The following is a 10223-nucleotide window of genomic DNA, read 5'->3' on the forward strand; positions in this document are numbered from 1 at the left end:
GACAAACTGCTCTTTTGACATTCCCATGTTTAGGCTTGTGTAAATTGCAGCTGAACAGGAAAAATATTAAGACATATTTCTTTAGACTGATCTAATGCTACTTTTTAGAAACGTGTTGCCCTAATGTAAATTTTGAAACTTGAACAATGCAATTTTAACATACACCTGAAATCCAGATTTGTAGCTTTGTCTAGTTTGATCTCAGAACACCTTTCATTTTACTGATTTACTTTTTGAAGAGCATTTTCCTAGAACTTCATTGAATTTCACACATCCAAAAACACTGGGTTACTTCAAAGTTTGCGTTGTCTAATTAAGCGCACATACTTTGACACATATAACAGTCTGGGCAGGAGGATTTCCATGTGCACTGAATGAAACATGCATAAACTTCTGAAGTCAGTTAATTTGTGTTTGTTATAAGCCCATGCATTTAGATCTAGAGGCCTTGGTTTAGTGGAATTTGGTCTTGTTTCTGAGTGATCATGGATGAACAGCTTGAACAGTGTAAATGAGCACTGTAGGCAGCACTAGTTTGCAGGGAACACCCACGCTCTTTGTCCCTAAAGGGTTCCACTTGTGTCCCAGCCCCAGGGCTGTACAGATCTGCTGTCTGTCCCTCCCTTGCTTGTGCTTGTACTGAAATTCCCCAGAGTGCTGCTTGCTCCTGGAGCCTGGTGCTTGCCCTTGCAGATCGCCTGATCGGGCTGCCCGAGGGCCGCGCCCGCAACCACAATCGGCCGCAGCAGGTGCCGCTGCTGGCCGGGGTCTTCATCGAGGACATCGCCGTGGGCGCCGAGCACACGCTGGCCCTGTCCTCCACGGGGGATGTCTACGCCTGGGGAAGCAACTCTGAAGGCCAGGTACATCCTGTTCTCTGCTCCTGACCTCTGGGAGCCTCTTGCTGCCCTTCACAGCTGTGCTGGCCGTGGCTTCCCTTTGGTGGAGGAGAAAGCTTTGATTTTCTTTCCCTCCTTCACCCCTCAGCATGATGGTGTTTTAGGTGATTTCTGTTATTTTCTTGTTTACTCTCTGTGCTCTTCCATGGTACCAGTTTGGAAAAGCACTCCAAACATGCTACCTAAATTACTCTAATTCAAGCTTTTTAAAAGAATTGCAGATTTTCTCTGAATTCATAAGCTGTCATCTTTTCAACATAATAAAATTATGGTTGATGTCAATCATATTTTTGAACTCTTTAGATACTTTCCAAAATGAACCTCTTCAAAGGAATTATTTTTTTGAAGTCAGAAAAAACGTAGTAAATGAGAAATTCTCCTCCTTTACCACATACATTACTCACATTTTTCGACTGCAGGCTACAAATTTTAGAAAGAGTATCTGGATGCATTAGCTACTGTTGTTTCAGGAAGTTTGGGCTAAACTTCATCCTGTGGTGTTCTAGGATTGAGTTTTTGAGAAGCCTTGTTGAGCAAGGTGTTTGGAATAATTTTTGAGGAACTTATTTGAGGAGTCTATTTTAAATTACTTTTATTAGTGTTTTTTTAATATGGTACTTTGTATTTTTTGGAAGAGAAAAAATAGTGTAAAAATGTTGAGAAATTAATTCTGAAAGCTGTTTATATGATTTTCCTTGTGGTTCAGAATACTGGTTTTATATGAAGTGGGGAAAAAATACACCTTTGTGATATGAAATTTTTAACTCACAGACTATGAAATTAGGATATGATACGAAACTCGGCGAGAAGTCACAAGAGCTTCAGGAAATGTTCTCTTTACACAAACTGTGTTTTTGTAAACCAGGATTTACATTCTAGAACAAAAATGCTGTTTAAATAGCACAGGGGAGATGTAGGAGCTTTGCTGTCTATGTATGAGAGACTGCTGCAGGACTTAGCAGCATGGATCAGATCCTCAGTCTGGGAAAGATTTTTTGAGAAGTCTCCAGCTGTTTTCAGGTCTCTTTGACACTTAGATCTGTTACTCTCGTTGGGTGCAGGTGCAGTATTTTGTCAAAGATAAAAGGTGAATAGATGTACACGGCAGATATTTTTTATCACAATATATGCTGTAAACAAATACGATTTTTCATCATCTTCTCTGAATTCTTGCTTGGAGAGTTGTAGAAACACTGTCAGTTGTTGATTGTTGCCTTTTGGCAGCTGGGGCTGGGCCACACCAACCACGTGCGGGAGCCCACGCTGGTGACGGTGCTGCAGGGCAAGAACGTGCGGCAGATCTCGGCCGGCCGCTGCCACAGCGCAGCCTGGACAGCCCCGCCCGTCCCCCCTCGGGCTCCAGGTGAGCAGCTGAGCTCTTGTCTGGCCTTTGCTTTCGTTCTGGTGTCTCCTGGGCTCTGAGTGTGACAAGAATTTCTGAGTATTTAGGACAAAATTGGGGTTTTTTTATATCCATACCTTGTTTTGTTTAATATACAAATTATCTTGCTCTCAGTTTGGCTTCTGTTGTGGTTTAACCCCAGTAGGCAGCTGAGCACCTTAGAAGCTACTGTGAGGAAAATCAGCTTCATCCAAGCCAAAGCAATACACCTTCTCTTTCTCAAACAAGTGCTTGGTTTCTCTTTCTGTGGCAGGTGTTTCAGTGCCTTTGCAGCTTGGTTTACCTGATGCCATTCCACCCCAGTATGGGGCACTGAAAGAAGTGAGCATTCATACAGTGAGAGCAAGGCTGAGACTGCTCTACCATTTCTCTGACCTCATGTACTCTTCATGGCGATTACTTAACCTCAGTCCCAATAACCAGGTAAAATTCCATTGGAAAAAACTGGCTTGGCTTTGTTGTTCTGCTAGAGAGTTTCTGACCAGATCTAGATGGACCTTAGTAATTAGATGTTTTTATTTTTTTGTAAAAAAAATCTAAAAATAAATAATTTCATAATAAAGCAAACTTCTTGAAGGTGTTGCTTTACTTTTTCACTTATGCTGTCACTAGCAAGTGATATGCTCTGGTTTCCAAAAGCTTACAAGCCTCAAACTAAACCAAAGTGCTGATCTGTGTCCTGAAACACTGAAGTCCTTTTATTCTGTTAGGGATGGAATGATATCCTTTATTGATACATTTATTCTCATTGGTGCTTTATTGCAGAACAGTACATCTCATTACAATGCTGGAACGTGGGGGATAGTGCAGGGACAGCTCAGGCCCTTGCTGGCTCCACGGGTGTACACCCTGCCCATGGTGCGCTCCATAGGCAAAACCATGGTGCAGGGCAAGAACTATGGGCCCCAGATCACTGTGAAAAGGATCTCCACCAGGTCAGTGCTTCTCTCTCAGCCCTTGGGTTACACCCTGTGTGCATGCTGAGATTCATACATTGCCCTCTGTTCTGGCATTCTGAGCTCTCTCTGGACAGCTTTGTTGATCGAGTGACTCAGAGCCTTTACATGATTGTGAGTTACATTTTTGGCTGTGTGTTTTTCCCCAAAGGGGTCGGAAGTGCAAGCCCATTTTTGTCCAGATAGCAAGGCAAGTGGTAAAGCTGAATGCATCAGACCTTCGCTTACCCTCCCGGGCCTGGAAAGTGAAGCTGGTTGGAGAAGGAGCTGATGATGCAGGTGGAGTGTTTGATGACACCATTACAGAAATGTGTCAGGTACATCTGTGAATGTTTTGGAAATGTCTAACAGGAATGTATCACAGTGCAGTCCCAGGAAAAAAGCCATTGTAGCCTGACATAAAGACAGGTCTTGAAATAAACATGCCTTTACTACTTAAAACCATCCTACCATGTTTACCTTCTCTCAGTGTTTCATATGAATTTGTAAGGAGTAATCATCACTGTAGTGAAATATTCTTTCTTGTAATGCTAAAATGTCTTAATAGTTCTGTCTTAAGTTTGCTTTCCCTCTTTCTAAGAAGGCGTTTTTGTTGTTGATTTTTAAGGAACTGGAAACTGGAATAGTAGACCTGCTTATTCCTTCCCCAAATGCTACAGCTGAAGTAGGCTACAATAGGGATAGGTGAGTTGTACAGGACTTGCTTTTATTGCACATGGTAGTGGGTTAAAATCCAAATTTTTCATCGACTACTTTATACCAAATTATGAGACTCCATGATTGTCTCTAGTGTATTTTTTTCCTTCAGGGTGTGTTGTCTCTTCATTGTGGAGCCAGGGCATGGCTTTAACATGGACTTGCTGGATTGCTGATGGCAGAATTCAGAGTAGCATCAAGATGCCAGGCTTGGTGCTCAGGAGTTCTGCCTCCCTCAGGGTCCAATGTTTTAACAGTTAAAGATAACAATAATCTTATTTGGAGAAATTTATTTGGACAATTGCTGATAAGTGTGCTGGCAATTACTGTGCTGTGCTTAGAAGTGTTTTTTCCCTTTTACTTCTAATGAGGTAGCATAGAAATAATACTCTTTTCACTGCTTCTTTGTCCTTTCAGATTTCTCTTTAACCCTTCAGCATGTTTAGATGAACATCTGATGCAGTTTAAGTTCTTGGGCATTCTCATGGGTGTAGCTATTCGTACGAAAAAGCCATTAGATCTTCATTTGGCTCCAATGGTCTGGAAGCAACTTTGTTGTATCCCACTCATCTTGGAGGATTTGGAGGAGGTAGATCTGCTCTATGTGCAGACCCTCAACAGCATTCTTCACATTGAAGACAGTGGGATTACTGAAGAAAATTTCCATGAGGTAAGATAAGAAAGTCAAAACTTTGAGATTTATTCTGAAAGCAGTTCCTGTATCAGATTGACCTTCACATCAGCATTTCTATAATTTCAGTCTCCATTCTAAATGCACAAGCACTTGTGCATTTAGAGTAGTCTGTGATCTTAGTATGTGTAGTTCTAGATGACTGGTAGTAAAACGCTCTACTTGAATCGCTGGAGTGACTCACGCTTTTTCTGTTTTGCATAACAGATGATTCCTTTAGATTCTTTTGTTGGCCAAAGTGCTGATGGTAAAATGGTTCCCATAATTCCTGGAGGGAACAGTATCCCACTTACCTTTTCAAACAGGAAAGAGTATGTGGAGAGGGCAATTGAGTACAGACTCCATGAAATGGATCGACAGGTAAGAACCTCATTGTGACTTGCCCCTGTTGTTAGTGGGAACAGGGGGTAATTTGTGCCTATTTCCATTACAGTTTATTCAGTGATAAGAAAAGTTTGGCTTTCTGCATCTTTTTGGGTCTCTGTATTTTTTCTTCCCCACAAACTGTTTTGGCCCTTTTTTAAAATTTAGTCTTGTTTTTTCTCAGTAAGTACTCAGTTGGCAAAAGAGTGTTAGAAATCAGAGCTGGTCTTCCATTTGAGTAACCCCTCTTGAGAAAAAACCTGCAGTTTTGCATGCTGGGTACTCTAACTGGACATGTGAACAACACAGAGACTGGCTAAAGTAAATATTATTGACAAACATTTGTTTAACTTGAAACTATTTATCTTTTGTTATAACACAAATCCTGCAAGTATTTCCCAGTATGTTTTGGGAAGTGCTCGTTACCTATTGCATAGTGTATTTTGTCATTTGTGAGAGCAGCATTCTAATTAAAAGGTAAAGATGCCTGTGTGATACTGTCTGCCTTAGAAAACAGCTTCCTCATCAGAGGTACCAAATCCCAAGTCTTGCAGGACAAGTACAGCATTCTCATACATCTAATTGGAACAAAGTCTTTTTTCTATTTACACAGTTGCTTGGTTTAGCCATCATTATTTGTGCTGCCAAGTTGTAATTTTTAAAAATAGCTCTGTGTTGGATCAGAACATGTTCTTTAATGTGCAATTACAATTAAAAATATCTGTAATATTCTCTGGGATTCTGAGAAACAATACAGCCCTTGCAGGGGCTGTGTGTGTGGGAGGCTCTATTTGGAAGACATTGGTAATTCTGTCTCTCAATGCCATTTCTCAGCTGAAGTTACTTTGTGTTTGGATAGTCCAGGAAGTGGCAGAGATCACACAGTTGTGCTTCAAATGTCTCTCCCGTTTTTGGCCATTAGGTGGCTGCTGTCAGGGAAGGAATGTCTTGGATCGTTCCCGTTCCTTTGCTTTCACTTCTGACTGCCAAGCAGTTGGAGCAGATGGTCTGTGGAATGCCAGAAATATCAGTTGAGGTTCTGAAGAAGGTTGTGCGATACAGAGAAGTTGATGAGCAGCATCAGCTGGTGCAGTGGTTCTGGCACACCCTGGAAGAATTTTCAAATGAGGAGAGAGTCCTTTTCATGAGGTTTGTGTCAGGAAGATCTCGACTGCCAGCCAACACAGCTGATATCTCTCAGCGATTCCAAATAATGAAGGTTGATAGGGTAAGACACTGGTATTACTATTATTATTATCATCATTATTATTACTATTTCCTCTCAAGTGTAGTCTGTGCTTTGGCACTAGGAGACAATTTCCATAACTGTAAATTTACAGAAAAAGTATGGAATGAGATATGCTCTAAGTTAATAAACTCAGACATTTTGGTTGTGTAGAAGGACACAGGCTGCATGAATTGCATCTTAATTCAATTGGTGCAACTCGTGATTGGACATCAAGACAAGAAACAAACCTTTGTCTACTTTAACTGTTCCAATCTCTTTTCATTTAGTAATTTTCTTTCTGGTTTTAATTTTGTGTAAGTAGCAACACACCACTAGTGAACTCTTAATGTTTTAAAACCACTGCAATGAGTTTACAGTGTGTAGTTTTACATACAGGGTGCATTCATTTGGGGTTTTGTGCAGTGAAAGCACATTCTCTGCGAACAACATGAACAAAAAACTTGACAAAAATCTCAGCTAACAGGGTTTTTTTGGTCATATTTGGTTAGGTGTCTCTCAGATCGCCTAATGGTAAGGCACACTAGGGTGTGTTATTTGAACATTGTTGGGTATTTAGCAGTGGGCTTCTAAACAGCAGTGTGATCAACTTTTCAAAAGGCTGAATTCAGTAGTGGGTTGTGTTACTTGCAGAGTAGGTGCTACAGTGGTTTTGGACGTACTTAAGGGTGGAACAAATGCTGTAAACAAGGGAGGTCAGTCAGCTTCTTAAAAGGAATTTGAGATAGAATGTGAAAATGGTAGAGGCAAGGAGCAATGAAATGTGGATATTGTTGCATTTTTAACTTCATTCACAACTTACCAGTGTCCCACCTTTTATCCGTTTCCACAGCCTTACGACAGCTTGCCTACCTCACAGACTTGTTTCTTTCAACTGAGGCTCCCACCCTACTCCAGTCAAGTAATCATGGCAGAGCGTTTGCGCTATGCAATCAATAATTGCAGGTCTATAGACATGGACAATTACATGCTCTCCCGGAATGTGGACAATGCAGAGGGCTCAGACACAGATTATTAACATTCTGTGAACAAAATCATCTTCCTTTTACTACAAATAGTGCCCTAAGTCCAATTCATCGTTGACATAATTTTACAGTAACCATAGATGTTTTAGGAGCATAAAACCAGATCTTAATAGATGGTGGCCACACTTTAGTTACTCTAAATGTAACAAAAAATTAGATGTTTTTATTTTTTTGTGATTGTAAAAAAGGAAAAACAAAACAAAAAACTATGATCGGTAAGTTTTTTCTCCTTTTTTGGTCACTTTTGATAAGTTTGCATGGAGACATTTTGGTGCATTTTTGTTGGGAATAGTACATTTGTAAGCCCTCCCAGTGAACATGAAGAGTTGTACATTGTGTATAATTGTTCATTAGCCAGAACAGTTTTACATGAATATTCACATATTTATTTTGTTTCAATTTGAATTGCCTGTGCAGGGTTCCTTCTGCAGAGAAAAATAAAGCAAATTCAAGACTCAGTTGCTTGTATGCATTTGTGAACTGTGGTTGGCTTACTCAGGCTTCATACTTTTATATTTTGTCTCAGGAAATTACAGTCTTACAGTGTTGAGACAGGGTGTGACATTTGAAGCCTCTTAAAATGTTTAGCCTGCTGGACTGTGCTGTGTAGCCCCATGCTCTGCCTTCTCCTGGCCTGAGGCCCTGGCTGCTCGGGTGTACTGCTGTTCATTCCTCATGCTGCAATACAAGTTCATGCTGTGCTTGGTTCCTTCTTGCTTTTTGTTTAAACATTTTGCTCCTCCCTAGTAATTGTTGACAATAACAGCATGCTGCCACCCTGATTCAGAAAACTTGAAACATTTTGAGCAAAATAGTAATATTTTTAATGGACACATTGATGTAGTTGATTCCTGCTCAGAGTACACAAAAATTAAAATGGAAGGGACAGGGTAGTAGTCAAGGTTGTGGATTTTATTCACATTTTTAGTTCTGCCTTTGGTCTCATTTTGTCTCAGCTGTAGCTATTGTGATCAGCAGGGTTTGATGGACACAGTGGTGGATGTTCTGTTTGGTCAGGACAGCAGTGTACTGCACAAGGAGAGCTCTGCTCAGTGCCTGAGGAAAGTGTTGGACAATAGGTAATTGCTGTTGTCTCTGTGAAAGACATCACTGGTGTCAAGCTACAAACACTGCTTGGTGTTGAGAGCAGGATGTACCTGGGGAGGGAGAAGGGGAGAGGCTGTCCCCAGTGAGTCAGAGCTGCTCCCATTTCCCCTCTGCTCCATTTCTTCCTCCCTCAGCTCCTTGGGAAGATGCTGTGGGAACTGAGGGCTGGTGAAAATGATTATTAGTGTCATTGTCACCTGGGGCAAGACTGGTCCATCTGAGTGGGGAGTGTAGGGTAGAAATTCCTGTTACTTTCTCTCATGTGTCTGTTGTACATTAACAAGGATTGATTGGGAAATTTCCTGGTTGTCCAGGACTGAGCTGCTGTGTTGCTGCCAGCTGGCACTGCTCAGAGGGAGGGCTTGGGTAGCTGTAAAAATTTGCATATCTGGGTTTTATCTGGTGAAGTTCTCTCAGGACTGTGTGTTGGCCCTTGAAAAAGGCAAAAGCCTAGCTATGGTCAAAGACCACTGCAGAGTGACATAGTTGAGGGGATCAGGAGTTGGGGGAAGGAGGGTCTCACGGCTCTGAAATCATGCAGACTTGGTTTCCTGCCTTATTGTCTGTTAGGTTTCAAATTGGGCTGAGATGTTGGTGTTCCATCACTGTGTTGTGAGGATGTGTAGTCACATCTTGGCCTAAATGTGTAGGTTTAATAGGTAAAAAATACAGTATTTAAATAAATGGGGAAAGTGCTGTATTAAGTCCTGTATTATTGCATTCTGTACGTCATGGATGTGTCTTAGTGGCACTGATTTGTCAGCCTGTTTCAATCAGCACAGGAAATTATAGAACTGTGCCTAGAAATGGCAGTTTTATGTGTGCTGTTAGCTTTCTGGATAATGAAGATCTTTTGGAGGCAGTTTACGATAAATTCACAGGGGATGTTGATTAAAGGTTTGTGCTTGATGGAACTTTGATGGCTTGGAACTAAAGAAAACTGTAGACATGTTTCCATCCTTCCATAATAATACCCTAAGTAAAATGTCATTGTTTTCTATACTCTATTTTCAGATTGGATTGTGAAGTAAGAAAATTCATTATTGATGCTGAAAAAATGTATCAATACAATAATGTTCAGATTTTACCATGTCATGAACAAATATCCCCATTCAAGGAGGGGAAGAACAAAGTAATAAGTTAGAGCATTGTTAAATAAATAGGGAAAGAAATCAAGTGGAGAGTGTTTGAAGACCCTTTTTAGCTCTATAAAAGAAAATTAAAAAACAAAACAAACCACAAACCCCACAAAATACCCTGCCCCTCCTTCCCCCCCCAAGTCCTGGTAGAAAACTGGCAAAAAGCTTAAGTAGAATGAAGACAGATGCAAATGTGCTTTCATGTCTTGTAACTACTTGCAGACCTGTTCCTGTTAGAACCACAGAGACACCTTTCACCGCAGAGTGCTGGGAGAGCTGGTGGCACGAGGAGGTCTTTGCTTGCTGCAGTCACTGTACAAGTTCATGCCTTGTTTTGGCCTGTCAGCAGTGTGTGGAACTGTTGTAGTGTATCCAAGGTACAAGCTGTGTCAGCTTCCCAATTTCCACGTTTCCACATCACAGTAAATGTGTTCAGCTCAGCAATGTCCTTTCGTAGCTGTCAGTGCTGGGTGAGGATTGCTCTTGTCCTCATCTGCACTTCCAGTTTTCTTCCTTACCTTGTGGTGCATAAGGGCCCTACTTGAACTTTAGGAAGAGTTAATGAAATACCACTTTTACAGTGTCATGCTGTTAAATATCTCTAAGTAATGAAGGTGGAATAATTTTGTTTCCTCATCGGTTTTCTGGGTGAGTGTTTCTTACAGATGCTCATACTGATCAAGTATTTCTCTAGAATTG

General features: G+C 41.1%; 1 protein-coding gene across 1 annotated transcript in view; it reads left to right on the top strand.

Moving 5' to 3' along the window:
• The window catches only part of HERC1 (HECT and RLD domain containing E3 ubiquitin protein ligase family member 1), an 83289-nt gene extending 75543 nt beyond the window's left edge, over window positions 1-7746 (top strand). The window contains 10 exon segments of the mRNA XM_036389449.2: window positions 694-863; window positions 2124-2262; window positions 2555-2724; window positions 3067-3236; window positions 3409-3574; window positions 3865-3941; window positions 4371-4623; window positions 4852-5004; window positions 5930-6235; window positions 7086-7746. Coding sequence (XP_036245342.1) covers window positions 694-863; window positions 2124-2262; window positions 2555-2724; window positions 3067-3236; window positions 3409-3574; window positions 3865-3941; window positions 4371-4623; window positions 4852-5004; window positions 5930-6235; window positions 7086-7271 — 1790 coding nt within the window. The 3' untranslated portion in view covers window positions 7272-7746.
• The last annotated feature ends 2477 nt before the right edge of the window (window positions 7747-10223 follow it).

This window comes from Molothrus ater, chromosome 13 (genome assembly GCF_012460135.2).
Source record: "Molothrus ater isolate BHLD 08-10-18 breed brown headed cowbird chromosome 13, BPBGC_Mater_1.1, whole genome shotgun sequence".
Classification (NCBI taxonomy): domain Eukaryota; kingdom Metazoa; phylum Chordata; class Aves; order Passeriformes; family Icteridae; genus Molothrus; species Molothrus ater.